This window comes from Ictalurus punctatus, chromosome 24 (genome assembly GCF_001660625.3).
Source record: "Ictalurus punctatus breed USDA103 chromosome 24, Coco_2.0, whole genome shotgun sequence".
In the NCBI taxonomy this organism is placed as follows: Eukaryota; Metazoa; Chordata; class Actinopteri; order Siluriformes; family Ictaluridae; genus Ictalurus; species Ictalurus punctatus.
Genome location: NC_030439.2, coordinates 6,171,986 through 6,190,273, shown reverse-complemented (window position 1 = coordinate 6,190,273; position 18,288 = coordinate 6,171,986). Strand labels below are relative to the sequence as shown.

Sequence of the window (18,288 nt, the reverse complement as noted above, 5' to 3'; positions counted from 1 at the left end):
TCCGATGTTTCAGACATACACATGTTCTTTGTATAATATGTTAGATCTCCTCATTTTAAACGACTTTTCTTTTGTAACTGATAGACGGCGATGCAAAACGCCAAGAAGTAGAAGAACAGGAAAATGCAGTTTCTGTGAAATCCTTTAAAAGAAGGGTGTGCTCCTGATGGTGAAATCGCAAATCTTACGCAGAACCGTCACCGAAGGGTAAACAGTAAGATATAGGTTATATAGATATATACATTTAGTGTTTGCTCTCTCTCTGCTATCTCCTGGTATTCATTAATGGCACCCCTCATTCTGTCTTTTCTCCACTGGTTGTATTGACATCTTCCTTTCCCTTTCTCTTCTTCTCTCTCTTTTTCCTTTCTTTGCCTGTCCTCCTGCCATACTGTCTGCAATGCAAAATATTCAAAAAGATTTTGTATAGATATATATCTAGGCCTATGAACCTATTTTCACCCTCAATTTCCGTGTAATTTCTGTGTAAGTGTGGGTGCGTGTGTGTGTGTGTGTGTATTTTAGCTGGAAATTGTGGCCACTGCCTAAAATGACTTTTTTGTTCACAAAAATCTAAAATTTTTTTTAACGTATACGTTTTATTTGAAAGAGCCTGTCAAAACATTGAACACATAGACGTTTTGCTCCATTGGTAAGCTTACTTATAATTGCTTTATCACCCTTATTAGTGATGAATGAAATTTACTATGCTATGCCCATTTACCATACAATTTCTGTGACATGCTTCATATAACACTCTGCCCGCCCACTTTAAGAACCTTAGACAAGTGTTTCTCACCCAGGGGGGCGTGCCCCTGAGGGGCGTGGAGAGATCAGAAGGGGGCGCAAAATATTTTTTGGATTCTCAGACAAGGCATCATTTGTGTACTCGGTGATTTTTATTGCTTTTCAAATAGAGTTGTGCATAAATGAAAAACCCCGCGTTCCCTCTCTCTCTGTATTGTCTTTTTGCTGGGGAGAGGCGGAGCTTAGCCTGCCTTTTATCTAGCTGTCAGTGCAGACCAGTGTTGCCAACTTAGCGACTTTTCAGACCCCTTTAGCGGCTTTTTTTTTGCAAAAAAAAAACAAAAACTTTTTGGACAAACCTTAGCAACTTTCCAAATGTCTCCAGTACTGTCCTGCAAGCGTGAGGTCTTGTTTTCCTGCTGCACTCACACCTCTCTCTGCGTCCGCTCTGTTCAGTGTGGGGCCGAGAGCCGGAGATTATAATGCAACATGTTTTACAAGTAAAATAGTCCACGTTATTACAGCCTAGTTCTCTTGATCAGAGTAGTTATAGTGTTCAGAAACATTTTTAATCATTCATGTTCCATACCTGTCCGTTATATAGTTTTATAAAAGCCATAAAAGTTATTTTAAAAAATCACAAGTTATGAAAAGTAATTAAAAAAGTACAAAAACACAAAAGCAAAGCAAATCTATCTATCGAAAATAGATTTTATGTATATACATACATATACACACACACACACACACAAATATATATATATATATATATAATCATATATCATAGGGTATGTCGCATGATAGGGAAGGCTTGGGGGGGCTTTATTTGCAAAAGGTTGAGAACCTCTGCCTTAGACCAATCAAAACTATTGTTATATGTCAACTAGTGCTGTAGCAACAATGTAAGATCAGTTATTGTGAAAACTGTAAATACTTAAAGGGCTATGACACTCCAATCGTATCTGGCCCATTTTACATGATGGCCCATTTTAGCTGACTTCACCCTATGTCTATGCACTTCTTACAATATTTAGGAAAACAATAAGGCATGAAGAAATATCAACACATAGCCTAGTGACTCACTGTCACGTTGACTTTTACTGCGGACAAAAAGTTAGTTTTATTATGAGAAATTTGGGGATTTCCAGTCTATAGTGCATGAACTGTATGCCAAACTATTATTATGAACCACGAAGACACGTGACCGAAAGTCATCACAATATTTTCCAAGTTCCTGTTCTCATGCAGCTGAAAAGTGGACTGATCTAAATTTGCTTTCACGTTCGCTGAATACGTCAAATCTAGACAATTGAGTATATTCTAGAGAAGGTGCATGATATTGTACAATTTGTTTTGGAACAATAGTCCTAACCCTTTAGAAGTTATTGGGTTTTATTTCCACATAAATTCGAAATGAATAAAAAGTCAGTAACAGTTAACTTTATCAAATGAAAGCGTGTAATATATTCTATAAAAGGTGCAGAATGTTGTTCACGTTGTTTGGGAGCAATACGTTCAACCATTCAAAATGAGAATCCGTTTATTTATTTATTTTTAATTCTTCCAAATTAAAAATTCATTTAAAATCTGTAAAACCTAAAGCCGTAGTTATTCTACCTAATATAGATCCATACTATTGTCCAAGTTATTTTGCAACAATAGCAGCTTTTGAACCTTTTAGAATCTATTAAACTTTTTCCAAAAATAAAAATTCATCAAAATTCGGCAACAGTTCAATGTCCCAAAGTAAAGAGTGTAGTATTCTAGAGAAGGTGCATAATATAGTATCATTTGTTTTGGAGACATACCCCTCCATTCAGAACATGTGGACATATTTTCCAAAGATATATAGAAATATTTTTTTAAACAATCACAAAAGATATACAGGTGCATCTCAAAAAATGTGAATATCGTGAAAAAGTTCAAGCCTGTTTTTTTTGTTTTAATCTTGATGATTACAGCTCACAGCTCATGGACTTCAAAAACCCAGTGTCTCAAAATATTATTTATTGAAATCATGCTAGGAACGTCTCATATGTGATGTGCATATAGCCTCTCATCTGGCCGATGAGTCTCTCTTTTTTTTGTCAGCAGTATTCTTTAAAATAATGTTAATAGAAATTTCTGTATTACCGCATACTGAGAGAGTGACTGATCATTATTTATTGATTCCCCCATCCCCCCACCCCCGGGGTTCCCTCTGTGCCCTTTCTAGGCCTGCCCTCTCTATAAGGCATAACTGTTGTACATTTTCTGGTAACGGAAATATAGTCATCACATTGTAATATGTGGTTGAACATATTTGTTTCAGAGTTAGACACACATTTGAATATGAAACAGAATATATTTGCTCACCAGCTTTTTTTTTTATTCTGTTAAAAAGTGAAATGAGGTTGATTTCTTCTACCAACGCAGCAGATATATTGCCTCATAGCATCATACTGAATGCAGGAAGGGTTAGAGGCCATGTTCACATATCCAGGTATGCTTGACTCCTACTTTTTTTTTTTACTGCATTTTTTTAAAATTACAGTTTCTGAAAAAAGATTTGTGCTTTCAGTTCAACTGAGCATATCGGCTGATATATTACCCAAACCAGTGTTACACCAAGACATGTCAAATCAGTTATGTGTTAAGATCGAATGTTTTAGAGTTGATGTCATCCAACCTTGCGACACCTTATATTATGGTAAATTGACGCATTTGTATCATCGGACAAACCATATGATGGTGATTCTGGCAAAGTACTATTTCAGAGAGTGAGACTTTTGTTAGCATGCCATGTGCAGACAGGTGACATATTAAAGGAAAACAGGTCACTCTGTTACGCTATGGGGGACGTTTTGCTGGCATGGTTTACCCTTAGCGGAAGGGTTACTGGAAATTAACACAATTAATGAATTTATTCTGACAGATCACCATTTGTATCCTGATGGGAGTGGTCTCTCCCAGGATGATGATCTCCACATAAACAGTGCGTAAGGGTAACTGAATGGTTTGATGAAAATGAAAATGATAATCATATGTAAATCATGCTATGGCTTTCGCAGTCACCACAGACTCTTCCCAGACTGACGTGTTAGACGACATTCTCTATCACCATCGCATGAAGTTTCCAAGTTAAAGACACGCGCAAGTTTTCATTAAGATGATCTAATCATCTGCATCTAATTGTTGACTTGTTTTACAAACAAAAAACAAAAGAAGACACGAAATTGGAGGACAACCAAGTGCTAGGAGCAACTAACAGTGATTTAAAAAAGTGAGTCCAAAAAAACACACACTACATTTATATGTCAGCCAAATTTATTATCAGTTTAGTATGCACAGTATATTATTGTGTGTGTGTGTGTGTGTGTGTGTGTGTGTGTGTGTGTGTCTGTCTGTCTGTCCAGTGAGCACATTTGTAACAAAAAATATAGCCAGGATTTTGAGTTACTTGAAGGGCTATCCACAGGAGAGATCATTACACCATGTCATGTGAGTATGTTCATTACACATAAAGTGAAATATTTCAAGCCTTTGTTGTTTTAATCTCGATGATTACAGCTCACAGCTCATGGAAATCAAAAATCCAGTATCTCAAAATATTAGAATAAAGAATTTATAATTTATGGAATTTACAATTTATAATGATTTCTCCATTTTCAAAATTATTCAACCTCTTTATGACAAGCATCTTTAGTACTCAGTAGAGCATCCTTTTGCTGTTATGATCTGCTGCTAATGAGATGCGTAGCTTCTGGCAGCGTTTCTGAGGAATCTTAGCCCATTTCTCATGAGCAATGGCCTCCAGTTCAGTAATATTCTTGGATTTGCGTGCCGCAACCGCCTTCTTCAAATCCCATCAGAGATTTTCTATGGGGTTCAAGTCAGGTGACTGTGATGGCCCTGTAGAATCTTCCAGGACTTCTTCTGCAACCAAGAGTTGATGGAATTTGAGGTATGCTTGTGATCACTGTCCTGTTGGAAGGTCCAGTGATGCCCAAGCTTCAGCTTCCTCACAGACGGCATGACGTTTTCTCCTGGGATTTCCTGATACTTCAATGAATCAATCTTGCCTTCCACAGGCTGAAGGTTTCCAGTGCCAGAGGATGCAAAGCAGCCCCAGAGCAACACCGAGCCACCACCATGCTCGACTGTGGACAGTGCGTTCTTTCTTCATTCTTCTTCTTCCAGACGTACCGCTGATCCATCGTGCTGAAAAGTTCCAGTTTTGTTTCATCGCTCCACAGAACAGAATCCCAAAACTTCTGTGGCTTATTTATATGATTTTGAGTGACTTTTCTTGTGCTTTTGGGTCAGTAGTGGCGTACGTCTTGCAGTTCTGGCAAGGAAACCTTCTGTGTTTAGTTCACGCCTTACTGTGCTCACTGAAACCTCAGTGCTCAAGTCTTGCTGCAGGTCTTTTGCAGTCACTCGAGGGTTTTTCACAACCTGCCTTCTCACAAATCTTCTTGCAGCCGTTCATAGATTCCTTTTTCTGCCCCGTCCAGGTTTTTCATAATTTTTTGCCTCTAGACAGTTCACGTATTTCATGTGTTCCAGCTCAAGCACATCTGGTGCAATTCATGAAGCCCTTGATTAGTTGCATCAGGTATGCTTGAGACAACACCTGTTTTGCATATTTGTGCTGTTGTGAGGGATTCTATTCAGGGGGTTGAATAATTTTGAAACTGAAATCAAAATTGAAATCATTATAAGTTGCATTTTCAGTTGAATCCTGTCCCATCCCAAGTGAGTGTGTGTAAATTTATGCATAAGACGACTAAATAATGTCTCTTTTATGAAAACTTGCTTTTATGAAATATGAATATACATTGTGACATGGTTACAAAGCAATAATGTTACAAATACATTTTATATAATATTGTTATGATTACTGAACGTATTGTAACAAATTCTTTAGACACATTATTTATTATTGGTGTGCATAATTACCTTGTTTAGAATGTGTCCATTTAAAACTTACAGAAATAAAATATTTTAAAAGTTTATATAAAAGTTTTATATAAGTTTGACTTTTTGTTATTTTCTACCTAACAGCAAGAACATAGAAAATGTTTATTACTTCAACAAGACTACACGGGAGTCACATGACCATATGATGCAGGAGCCTCTCAGCACTAATGATCCAGAGGTAAGTTACTAAGTTACCGTTGTAACAATTGTAGTAATTTTCAAATTTCATACTGATGATTACATTACACAGTTCTTTTTCACTTGTCTTAACTTCCAGGGGCATTCAGAATCATGCAAATACCTCGTGTGTGTGTCCATGCATGCCGACACCTTCCAACAAAGTCACATAGTATCATACAATTCATTATTTGCAGTAAATCCCACAATCATAGTCATATTTACCCTTCTTCTTGTCTCCTCACATTTTGGGCCTCATGTACTCAATATGGAGCTATTTGCTTTGGTGCATGTGACTACTGCGTGGCAATGCCAGTGTCTACATGGTGTTCTTGACTATAAGATTGAAACCCTCGAATCAGTCGAATCTACAGCCTGAACAGCCTGCCAGTTACAAACGAGCAGAAACACAAAGCCCAGAAAGAAGTCCAAGTAAGCAACAAATGTTTTCTGGTGGCAGACTGGTTGTTGGGCAACAAGAGGACTCTGTTAAAAAGCATTGTCCTCCAAGCTGTGTGATCTCCTGCATCACTGAATTTATGTGAACCTACAGTATGTGCCACACCCAAGGACGAGGCCATTCAGGACCATGCCCGCTCTCCTTGAACACATAGACACATTCAGTCAGACTCCATGTGTGGTATTAGCGCCTGTTGAGGATGTTAGGATGGCAGATCTAGGTATGGTAGCGCTACAGGCTTTTCAGAAGTGGATAAACGCTTCTGAAAATAAGCCATTCAAATCCCTAGGAGCTCACATCATATATTTTTCCATCCATAATTTTTACATTGTTCTGGATTATTCGCATAGGAACCAGCTCCTACTCACGTAACCTGGATTATGGTCGTCTTCGGAAGATAGCAGATGAGAATGGGGCGTACTTGCTAGCCGACACGGCACACATTAGTGGACTTATTGCAGCTGGAGTGATTCCATCCCCCTTTGATTACTTCGATATCGTTACGACCTCCACCTACAAGACCCTGAGAGGCTGCAGATCTGGGGCCATATTTTACAGGAAAGGTTGGTTCTTTGTGTCTAAGGGGAAAAAAAATCAGATTTGATCTGCTTTATTTTCTGTGATATCAGCTAACAGTTCTACCTATTAGGTGTGCGCAGTGTGGATGCAAAAACAGGAAAAGAAACTCTTTACAACCTGGAGAGTTTGATCTGTGAAGCTGTGTTTCCCAGGCTGCAGGGAGGACGTCACAGCCATTCCATTGCAGGTGACTAGTTACGATAATATTTTAGCATTTAATATTTCTACTGCATAGCCTCAAATATTATTGTGCACTTTTAAACTTTCAAAATAAACAGATAATATACCAGTTGACAAATATTTTTGTTGAATATTGCATAGTGTTCCTGAATTTTATGCATAGGACTGGCTGTAGCATTGAAGCAGGCACTGACTCCAGAATTCAAGGCCTACCAAGTACAAGTGCTGGCAAATTGCAGGACTTTATCATCTTCTTTAATAGAAAAGGGCTACAAAATTGTCACTGGTGAGTTTTATGTTTCTCATTACCTACATAGCAGAAACATCCTTTCTTTGGTTTGCATGGACACTGTCATGATGGAAGGATTTAGATGAACATTAAATCTCACTGCACAAATTTAGCCATTTAGCAACAAATTCTTAAAAAATATTACGCTCAAGCTTATGCTTGAGTGGCACTACAATATTTATATACTGTATAACCCTTACCAGTATTGAAAATTTGAGAGATCCCAGATATGACGACAGATTTTACAGACACCAAAAAAGCCGTCCTCACCCCCAAAACAGAGCCCAGCAAGTGTAATTCTAATGAATAAACAAAGGTTGGAAAATGATCATGTAAAAAGAAATGAAAATGCACATGAGGGGAAATGGTGAAATAGTAGTGACGTAGGTTTCACTCTGATCACTCTAGAGCTGGTAAGCTATGAAAGCTTTAATAGTTGTGCACCCATGGACACAGCATCGCTCAAATTATTTCTTTGATTGTTTTTATCGTAAATACCTTACGGCATTATGAAAACCTGAAGGACGACTTGCTGTCTGACTGTACTGAAGAATGTAAACAATGCTGCGAGAGCTGTTTCTCAAAGAGAAATGCATCATCGTACTGAATGCAGGTCCATTTCCTGTAACGTCAAAGCATAATATTACATAACAAAATAATCTTATACTGCCCCTTGTTATCATCAGTTTATATTGTTTCATGTCCCAAGACAGTCATAATTGATCATATTTACATGGCAGTTTTATAACCGTTGACTATAAGTGTTGACGTTATTGTTTTATCTGGCTTAGTATTACATGTATGGCATTTGACAGACGCCCTTATACAGAGCATATCAATTATCCAGAGACTATTAATTACTATACATGTGAACCGCAACAGTGTGGGTCTGAGTTGTCTGAAGGATGAACGCATTAGGTCACAGTGTTCTGCTGATAAAGATAATAAGACTTGGGGTGAGGACGGAGAAACTCAGAGAAAACCGTTTGACCCTGAGTGCGGCCAATAAGGATAATAAGAGTGCCACTAAGTGTGAGGTGGGCTGTAGTAACAATAAAACAAAAATGATGCAAACCCTTCATCACTGCCATTAAAATAAGTTATTATAATGTCGATTGAATGAACCTATAAGTTGGGGATTTATGGATTTGCTTCCCTGGCAATGATAAAAGAAGACCCTTCACTCAGACATTTTGTCTTTTGTCTCTCTCGTTTAACGTTTATTCAAGATTGCCCCTACACCTTACTTTATTCTTTCGAATTAGACAGGCTGCTTGTGTTTCTTTTTTTTTTTCATATCTTTGAAACTGATTTATGAAAATAACTCCTGATTGGCTGATCTTTTCACATAGGATATTAGATAGGTCATGCCACTGCTTGCAATTTCTGCATATGTATAGGGACAAAGTGTGAAAGATAAATAGTGTCTGTTACACAGTCTTTTTCTGCTACGTATTTACATATGCAAATGTGTTCACGGTAGTGACATCACAACCATGATGCTTGCAGCTTAGTTTCCATATACGGTATGTCTGGTATGGACTAAGAAGAGAATTTTGTCAACTTTAACAACATTTACATAGTATATACAATTATTTTATTTACATTATTATTAACAATTCCAGTTTTCATTATGTGGGCTATTTAATGTGGGCATTTTCTCAGAGTATTTTATGATGTTTATAAATTTGCCAGTGAAGAACTCTGAAAAGCAGGCATCATCATTTATTCATCTAACTTAATTTTATATCTTATCTGCATCTGCATTCAGGTGGTACAGATACTCACCTTATTTTGCTTGACCTTCGCCCCAATGGAATTGATGGAGTAAGGGCGGAGAAGGTGCTACAGGACTGCAGCATTAGCTGTAACAGGAACCCTTGCCCAGGTGCCACATGATGATAGATTAATTTTTTGTTTGAAAAGTTGCTAATTTTGAATGAATTAGGGTTTTTTTTTGTTTTGTTTTTTTTAAATGTAATGAATTAGCCTATTTTCCATTATAGTCATCACAGGCTAGTGATTTTTTTTAGCAGATTTACCATAATACACATAGAAACTTAGTACTTGTTTCATAACCTTTCATTGCATGTGTGTACATCATCTTTACTGCAGGTGATAGTATATTCCACCCCTTTGGCCTCCGTTTAGGCACGCCTGCTCTCACATCACGAGGGTTAGTGGAGGAAGATTTCTGCCAAGTGGCAGAATTAGTTCACAGAGGTGAGTTAATTGCCTTTTGCTATATAAGACCATTTAAAAATACAAGTACTGCAATTATATTTATCTGTGTGTTATTAGGCATTCAGTTGGCTGTGGAGATCCAGACAAACATAAACCCCAAAGCCACTTTGAAGGAGTTCAAGGAAACATTGGCTCAGGATGAGAAATATCAAAAGAAAATAACAGAACTCCGAGATGAGGTTGAGGCTTTTGTGGGAAAATTCCCCATGCCTGGACTGCCTGAGCTATGAGTCTAATCCTCATTCTCTGTTCCTGTATCCATATTTTACCATGGGTAGTTTTTGATGAGACCAGTGTCATTAAAAACAAGTAATCAAAACAAGATATCATCAAAATGTCATCAAAAACAACAGCTATAGAACACTATAACCAAGAAGAAGCATGGTGGTGGCAGCGTGGTGGTGCTGCCGCTTATCTTTAACTGGGACTGTGGATCTAGTCAAGATAGAGGGAATGATTGATAGCTCCAAAATACCAATCTTGCAGGCCTGTTAGACAGCTGAAGATGAAGAAAACTTTCACCTTCCAGCATGATAACAACCCAAAAGACAAATCTACATCAACAAGTGTTTTGAAATGGCCCAGTCAGAGCCCTGATCTAAATCCTATCAAAAACCTGTGGGATTACTTGAACAGGGCTGTGCAAAGGACATCCCTTCAGTATTTGATAGATCTGGAGCACTTTTTTTTGCAAAAAAAAAAAAAAAAAGGTGGAATAGAAATGTTTAATCAAGATGTGCTAAGTTGGTAGATGCTGACCCCAAAACACAGTGCTGTATTACAAGCAAAAGGTGCTTTTACAAAGTATTTTTGGGTGTATACACTTGTGCAACCAGGTTACTGTAATTTTTTTTTTTCCTTTTATTTGTCACTTTAATTTATGTCTTGCTATATTACATGAAAGATCTGACACAATTTATCTTGGCTTAATTTTTTACATCGCAAAGACCTGAGATTTGAACAGGGGTGTGTGTAGACGTTTTCTATCCACTGTATACGAGGAATATAAGAAGACGACTTCACAGGGTCAAATTAGTAATATTTTAATGAACCTTTAAGGCAGAAAACATAGTGGGCAAACAACTCAATGCACTTGAATAAGGCCCAAAATCACTTAAATTACATTCACAAATCATTTTCAATAAAAACACAATGTCTTACTGCACCCCAGACAATTATCACAATACCGTTTTTTGTACTCTAGTGAGCGACACTCATTCCAAGTTTGTTTTAGACAGACAACGCTTACATAAAAGGAAAGTGGGTTTAAAAAAAAAAACACAGCCATTGGGAACTTGAATATACAATGTGTACAGTACGGTATGGCTTGTTAACATTCGTCAGAATGCATATCACGTCACATACAGGATTTTGAAGACTCGTCTTCACAGAGGCTAGTGATGCCAGATTACGAATGAAAAGCAATATATATATCAAAATGCAACTGAAAACTGGTGGCCATTAGCTTCCATCATGCAGCATTAAGCGTAGCAGTGGGGGGGGGGGGGGGGGGGGGGGGGGGGGGGGGCCATCACCTCCATGTCCTCACCATGATTGTGATTCTCAACCGAAATTAGAAAGTGCCACTCCATCAAGTTACTCATGCTCACACACACTATTTGCACACAACATTGAGACAACATTACATGTCATTAAACTGAGTGAAATCCTGAATGTGTAAGATTATAAATGGGTGCTGCCATGTAATTCACCGGTGTATTTTCCAAACATGCAAGATGTCATCTATCACTTCTCCACTATTTAACATTTTTCCATGCAGAACTTTCTTTAACTGGAGGTCATAGCAGGGTTAAGACACACATCACACTTTCTTGCTTAACTTTTGTCTGTTACAGAATTCTTCTTCAGATTGGTCTATTTCTCTTTGCAAAACCTTACAGTAGTTATAAAGTACAGTATACAATGGAATAAAGAATATAACACAAAAGACATATTTTTCAAATGGGTGAGAGGAATCGAACGTTAGTCAGTTTTTATTATTTTACAGCGCAAGCATCTGAAAGCCATGGACAGGGTAATTATTTACTGCTCTTACCACATCTTGGATTTTCATAGAAATAACATGTAATCATTAGGGCTGGGCAATATATCAATATAATATCGATATAGTGATAAATTATTACACGGTACACTTTTCTGAGATATCGTTGGTATGGTGATGTATTTTTTTTTACGGTTTTAATAATTACAAATTAAATGGTACTGAATGGATGCCGCTGATTTGACGTCATTTAAAAAACAAAAAAACAATCTTCTTGGTCGTTGTAAGCATTAAAGTAGAAAAGTATCATCAAACTGAGTTAAATTTTTTTTTACATTTATTTTACTACTGTTTGGCAGACAGTTTGTTAGCTAAATTATATATCGTGATACGCGTCGTGTATCGTAGAAATGTCCTCAAGTATCGTGGTATGATATTTTTCTCATAATCACCCAGTCCTAATAATAAAGCGAAGAATTAGCTCATGACCTTAAAGAGCACATTTAAGGCAAAAAACATAAAACATAAATGCCATCGTGTCAAAAATGCCATCTTATATTTTTCACATTCTGTTTAAAATTAGATGAGGATAGCAATCACGAATCCACCACCTATTAATAATTGCTGACCAGGTCGTCGGTTCAAGTCGTGGGCCGACTGCACTTTCAATCCAGACTGGCTCTTCAAACGAAACAAAAAATGAAGACCTTTATCAAGGCCTAGAAACCTCGGAAAATACTTTGTTACATTTTCAAGCTAGACGTTAGACAACGTCGGAAACATTCAAAACTACAATGATGACAACAAGCCATCCACAACTTACTTACTGGATTGTAACGTCAACACTGGCAAAAGAAAAAGAAGTGTTAACTGAAATCAAATACATTCGATAATTATTGTTCTCCTGATTGTAGCAGAGGTTCCAGGGAAGGGAAACACAGAATATGAAACCTATTCAAAAGATCATACATGTACTCATTCATATTCAGATTTTGTACAAATAGCTGGTGGTATAACTGAAACTGAAGACGGACTGGCTGGCCCCTTTTAAAGGCCCCTGAAGGTAATGTTGCTTGATGAGCTCACTCAAGAAGCGGATTATTTTGCTCTCCTCCTCGGTGTAACCGAGCTGCAACAAGAAATTAGTCCTGCGCAGTACCACGGCGTTGGCGTCCTGGTCTGTGCTGATGGGCAGGTGAAGGTGATGGCAGAAAGTATAAAGGAAGGCCTTAGCTGTAAGCTGAGTTAATATGGTCTGCACGTGGAGATAGTAGGTGCTGCCTCGTTTGATTTGTGTCCTGTGGTCTGCCACGTGACCTATTAGTGTTCCTTTGTAGGCTGGGCATCGAAGCGTCTTGTTGTCACAGTCCAGGATGCCGATATATCGGCTGTAGCGGCTCAGAGAATGGAGCAAGCTGGAACCTGCTGGAGAAACCCCCCTGGGGGGAAAAAAAAGACAAATAAAAAAATTAAATAAGAAGCATTTTGAATAATCGGATATATACTATGTAGCTAAAGGTTTGTGAACACCAGACCATCACACCCATATGTGCTTGTTGAACCAGCCATTTGCTGTTATTATAACCTCCACTCTTCTGGGAAGGCTTTCCACTAGATTTTGTGTTCATTCATCTACAAGAGCGTTAGTGAAGTTAGGTGAGGAGGTCTGGGGCGCAGTCGGTGTTCCAGTTCATCCCAAAAGGTGTTCAGTAGGGTTAAGGGAAGAACTTCCAGTCCAACCTTCTGAAACCATGTCTTCATGAGCTTACTTTGTGAACAGGAGCATCGTCAATGCTGGAACATTTTTGGGCCTTTTCGTTCCAGTGAAGGGAAATCGTAATGTTACAGCACACAAAGAAATTCTATACAATATTGTGCTTGCAACTTTGTGGAAAAAGGTTTGAGGAAGAACCACATATGGGTGTGATGGTCAGATGTCCACAAAATCTTGGTTATAGTGTACATTACAGTAAGTATGGCTCTGTAGAAGGTGATGACAGAATATGGAAGGACAACATGACAATATAATGTCAATGTTATGATACGTTGGGCCACAGAACAATTTTCTGGGAGTACTCCTGGCATTAGCAGTACTTTTTAATAATGACCAACGTGTTACCCCCAGCAAATAAAGTACGTGATTGGACGTTAAAAACTATTTATCTACCAATTGTTGAATTTTTCCTTTTAAAAAAAAAATAAATAAAAAAATTTAAAAAACCATCATTAGCAAGTGAAAATATATTAAATATAGTCTCATTTGTGTAGTATATCATATTCTAAAACATCAGTAAATACAATATTTGATTGTTAAACATATTTCTAGACATTTTTACTCATTTGAAGTTTGTTCTCACGGCAGCTCATATTAAGCATTTATTTCTAGAAAGAAGCAAAATGATCTGCCCATGGAATAAGACAATTTAAAGCTTGCAATGAGTAAAAATGTCTTGAAATATGTTTAAATGATCATATATTTGGTTTACTGTAATCTTATAATAGGAAACAGAAGACGCTTGATTATATTCAGCATATTTTCACTTGGCTTGTGCCATATCGTTTCAGCCATGATATACCGGTAAAATTCCTCCCCGTGATAAGAATCTGTCATCCCGTGCTATTGACGATACAGTTGATGACGTTTACGTTTACGTGCCACATCGTGGGCATCTCACACGTAGAACGAGAACAAGCGTGACACAAGGCAGAGATCCAACCCTAGACGAGGAAGAAGAATTAATCCCCCCCCAAAAAAGGAGCGTCCTTTGTAATATGGAAGCGGTTCGGATACAGAAGATCAGACATGAACGAAACGTCCGATTTGTAAAGTGCGTCAAAAACCCGGAACAACAAAGGGTGGAAATTTGTTGCACCACCTCAAACAAAATCACTGACCAGAATATGAGGAAAGTCAGAACGAGGAGAAAGAGCTAACAAGCAACATCAAACTCCTTTAATTCAGAAGGGCTTTTTTTTTTTTTAACCTACTTAATCGCTATAGTTTAGTATTTGATGATGGATTAAGTCTGACTTTATTGGGATCAGTGTTCGTGTTTGCACGGCTCTCAAAACTGTATGCTGATGTGGCCAAAAAGACAGTGAATGTTGAGAGTTACTATTTTCATATCGTCATTTATATCCTTACCGCAAAAAAAATTCCATGAAATATCGTGATGTTGTTTCAAGTCTGTATCGCCCATCCCTAATTTTCACTTGCCAAGATGTCATTTTTCTAGGTTTTTAAAATATAGCCCTACAATTTTCCTAGTGCACTGGTTATCAGTTCGAAAAATTGTGACATTAAAAATAACAAACGTTTTGTTTGTTTTTTGGTCTTGAACCGTCACAAGACAGTCGTCATTCAATCCGTGATGCTGCTCGATCACGTAAAAAAAAAAAATTAAAAAAAAAAAGGTTATCGGATACAATTACTTGAGAATGCCTCATAAATACAAAGTGGTCACCTCGAGGCTGATAATTTGATGACGAATTAAATAATAATAAGAATAATAATAAGAAGAACTGAACAAATATTCATTTAATTTAATTTAATACATCTTCCAAAAATATTGGATAAAATCTCTAAATATATGTAAGTGCCAGACTTATATTAATTTATTATATTTTGTATAATTTATCATCAAATATAATAATATGAAAATAAAGTCAAAACAATGTTTACATTTATGTTTATGGCATTTGGCAGACGCCCTTATATTTTTCTCATTTATACATCTGAGCAGTTGAGAGTTAGGGGCCTTGCTCAAGGGCCCAACAGTGGCAGCTTAGTGGTGCTTAGATCTGAACTCACGACCTTCTGATCAGACGTCTTCGTCCAACGTCTTAACCGCTGAGCTACCGCCACCATGGCATCAGTAATAATTGAATAAGATTGAATTTTGTAGCAGCAATTTCAACATTAACTGAAATAGTACAGCTGATGACATCATACCTCTGCAATCCAATGAGTTTCCATCTCTGAAGGTCACTCAGCTGAAACGACGTGGAAAGCCAGGGCTGCACGGTTTCGCCGTACTTGCCAAGGTTGGGCACGAAAATCAGCAAGGCGTTCACCAGCTTCCTTACAGTGCCTTCATCAGCTCCCAGAACCACAAGTGTTCTCCCACTCAGAAGGCAGAAGATGGCTTGCTGAGCAAAAGGGTACTGCCTGATGAAGCGCAGCGCACTGTGCCCTGCCTTCTTCTTCTGCTTCAGCGTGACGGGACTGCCGTAAGTAAAAGGCGAGGCTGCTCTGTCCGAGCTTGTGGAGGTGCTCGTGTAACTGGAATTGTCAGAAACATCTTCCACGTTCATTTTGACCATCTCCTCAGACAGAGAGCTGGGGCTGAGTTCAGGAAGCATCAACCCCATGCGGCGACTCGGTACAGTCAGCGTTGCCTCTCCTAAGACGTAGTCCACTTGCAGACCAGGGTCCCTCTGAAGCAGGGACATTGGCTCGCGCTTGACTACTGTGTCCTCATGACATTCCTGTACTGGTTCAGTCTCCTCGTAAATAAAACCATCCTGTCCCATACAACACGCTGTGTCCATTTGAACTAGATGTCCAGTTTCAAACACTTCATCGTGATTCAGGTCCGATTCCCGTTCTAGCGAGGGTGACGTCTTTCCAAGAGCAGCGACAGACGGAACGTTTCCTTGTTCCTCGAATGATGTTACAGTACAAGCCACACTGGTGCTCCTCCTTGAAAAACCATCAGGATTTCCCGGACTAAGGTTCACAAATGCTTCAATGCTCCGGTCACTGCTGAAACTCCCTTTCATTTCAGCGTCATTAGCGTCTTCGGAGGTTTCCTGTGTAGCGTCTGAGGTACTTGACTCTGGAGGTCCTTCCATGGTTTCGAGTACCAGTTTGTTCGGACTTCTCTCAACGTAAGTGGCGTAGGACTCGAGGCTCAATGGCTCACCCATGAAGTTGGATGGAACATGTGTGTGACGTGTGGTATGGTTCGGGTCATAAAAATTCCCGGAGCTGCCCTCTTCTTCATCGTCACGTTCCGACTCAAAAAGAAAACTGGTGATCTTCTGCTTACTCAAGAGAGCCCGGTCAACCTGGCTGGTGTAAAGAAAGCAAAGATCGCCTCTGAATGTCTTTTCGATCGCGTTCAGTTGGTCCATGGTCTGAAGGTAAAAGTCTGATTCACAGAGTTCTTCCAGGGTTTTTAAGCGTTTATCAAAACATTTAGCAGATTTAGCTTTAATAAGCTGGGGTATGTAAGACGGGTGCTGAGTACCGCTATCTGTTCCCACAGGTTTCTCCCCATTTCCGGAATGATTAGAAGACAGTGTGTGGTCAACCGTACTATTCTTTTCTGGCTCAGACTGTACCTGATCAGGATCTCTCCTTCTACTGTTAGGATATGACGTGATCTGCCTCAGCAAATCTTTATGTTCATAGATAGACTTTTCCACGTTTGCCAGTTCGTTAGCCTTCTCGATAACCTGTGTGGAATAACAGCCGCTGTTCGTTTTCTGCAGCTCGGTCTCTTTGTGCAGGACGGACCTTGTATATTCCAGGTCGCTTAGTTTATTTTCCAATTCATTCGCAAAGGCCTTTCTATTCCCTGATTTTAAGCATTCGGAAGCCCTGGAAAAGCCAGATGAGAGCAGCCGAAACTGCTGCATGATCTTTCTCTCGTCTGCTGAAATGTAAGCCATGCAAAAAGGCCTCACGAAGCCACGCGCCTCCAGATCGTAGAGGGTCAAATGATGCACGTAGGCAAACGCCCCTTCCTTGGAGTCACCAAGGACAACTTTCGAGTCCTCCACGAAATTGAGCTTGGGGTAGCTCGTGCCTGGAGGATGGCCCACAAACGAAGCCTGGTAGTCCACAGACATGATGCGCAGAGAGAAGTAATTGAGGTCAAACGTCCCACACACTTTGGGATCATCTGGAATTGTGAGTAATGGCTGTGGTCCAACCTGCTCGGAAAACTCTGAGATAAGGATGAAATCCTTGGAGAATTTTGCATAGGAGGTTTTTAACCATGGGTTGGCATTTACATGAGGAAACAAAGGCACAGAAAACTCCTCTGGGACCAAGTACGGGTCTGTGTATGCATCTCCAAAATCATCATCTTTGGTAAATGCCACCACATCTGGGGATCCGATCATGTTCTCGGAATGTTAGAAGCGACATTAGAAGAAATCTCCTCCTACACCAGAGCCAGAGGCGCATCTAGACACTAAGACACTAGATCTGCTGGCACTTTGCTTTCCATCCCTGGGCCTAACCATAACAGAGAACCAGCAATTAGACACGAAATCATCCTTACAGCACAACTACAACAACTGGATCACAATCTGACACAGCACACCTAACATATTTACCAAACCGTCGCAAGGTTCACTTCATCCATAACACATATCCATAGCACATCCTGCCTGTATCAGCAGCCATAGGAAAAAATAAAAATGGGCGTACGTATAAATCAGGACAGGTTACATGATTCACATGTCATATCCTTGCCCAAAATTCTCTGGGTTTGATGTGTAGATCAGCAAATCGGAAAACCTGTGTGTACATTTTCCGGTACGTACGACGTCATAAGCTGTTCGTCCACCCGGAAGTCCGTGATTAAATTAAAATGTATTGTTTAAATATAAATGACAATGATGTTTACACTTGTA

The 18,288-nt window shown here is 38.9% G+C and overlaps 2 protein-coding genes across 9 annotated transcripts; one reads left to right on the top strand and one right to left on the bottom strand.

The window, feature by feature from the left end:
* Positions 1 to 138: 138 nt before the first annotated feature.
* LOC108257062 (serine hydroxymethyltransferase, cytosolic) lies at positions 139 to 11,096 on the top strand. Of its 7 annotated transcripts, none has more exons than XM_047150754.2 (12): positions 154 to 214; positions 3,131 to 3,229; positions 3,662 to 4,009; positions 4,143 to 4,227; positions 5,794 to 5,887; positions 5,987 to 6,566; positions 6,697 to 6,909; positions 6,996 to 7,112; positions 7,269 to 7,391; positions 9,166 to 9,282; positions 9,510 to 9,617; positions 9,696 to 11,096. In XM_047150754.2, exons 6-12 carry the CDS (start codon positions 6,476 to 6,478, stop codon positions 9,866 to 9,868), a joined length of 942 nt encoding a protein of 313 aa, XP_047006710.1. In that variant the 5' UTR covers positions 154 to 214; positions 3,131 to 3,229; positions 3,662 to 4,009; positions 4,143 to 4,227; positions 5,794 to 5,887; positions 5,987 to 6,475; the 3' UTR covers positions 9,869 to 11,096. The 7 variants fall into 7 exon arrangements, with proteins under 7 accessions (XP_047006714.1, XP_047006708.1, XP_047006710.1 ...); XM_047150757.2 differs by lacking the exon at positions 154 to 214 and having other exon boundaries at positions 1,532 to 3,229; positions 3,662 to 3,721; positions 3,798 to 4,009; XM_047150758.2 differs by lacking the exon at positions 3,131 to 3,229 and having other exon boundaries at positions 139 to 214; positions 3,798 to 4,009.
* Positions 10,666 to 18,160, bottom strand: smcr8a (Smith-Magenis syndrome chromosome region, candidate 8a). Of its 2 annotated transcripts, none has more exons than XM_017454468.3 (3): positions 17,976 to 18,160; positions 15,593 to 17,887; positions 10,666 to 13,079 (listed from the first exon to the last, which is right to left on the bottom strand). In XM_017454468.3, the coding sequence occupies exons 2-3, from the start codon at positions 17,770 to 17,772 to the stop codon at positions 12,626 to 12,628; spliced, it is 2,634 nt and encodes an 877-aa protein (XP_017309957.1). In that variant the 5' UTR covers positions 17,773 to 17,887; positions 17,976 to 18,160; the 3' UTR covers positions 10,666 to 12,625. The 2 variants fall into 2 exon arrangements, with proteins under 2 accessions (XP_017309957.1, XP_017309958.1); XM_017454469.3 differs by having other exon boundaries at positions 17,989 to 18,160.
* Between the last annotated feature and the right edge of the window lie 128 nt (positions 18,161 to 18,288).

Coding starts and splice junctions, on each gene's coding strand:
- LOC108257062 (XM_047150758.2), top strand. CDS start 6,476: ATGCCCGCTCTCCTTGAACACATAGACACATTCAGTCAGACTCCATGT. Junction 6,567..6,696: donor TGTTAGGATGGCAGATCTAG/GTATGGTAGCGC, acceptor TTATTCGCATAG/GAACCAGCTCCTACTCACGT. Junction 6,910..6,995: donor GGCCATATTTTACAGGAAAG/GTTGGTTCTTTG, acceptor TCTACCTATTAG/GTGTGCGCAGTGTGGATGCA.
- smcr8a (XM_017454468.3), bottom strand. CDS start 17,772: ATGATCGGATCCCCAGATGTGGTGGCATTTACCAAAGATGATGATTTT. Junction 13,080..15,592: donor AAACTCATTGGATTGCAGAG/GTATGATGTCAT, acceptor TTTTCCCCCCAG/GGGGGTTTCTCCAGCAGGTT.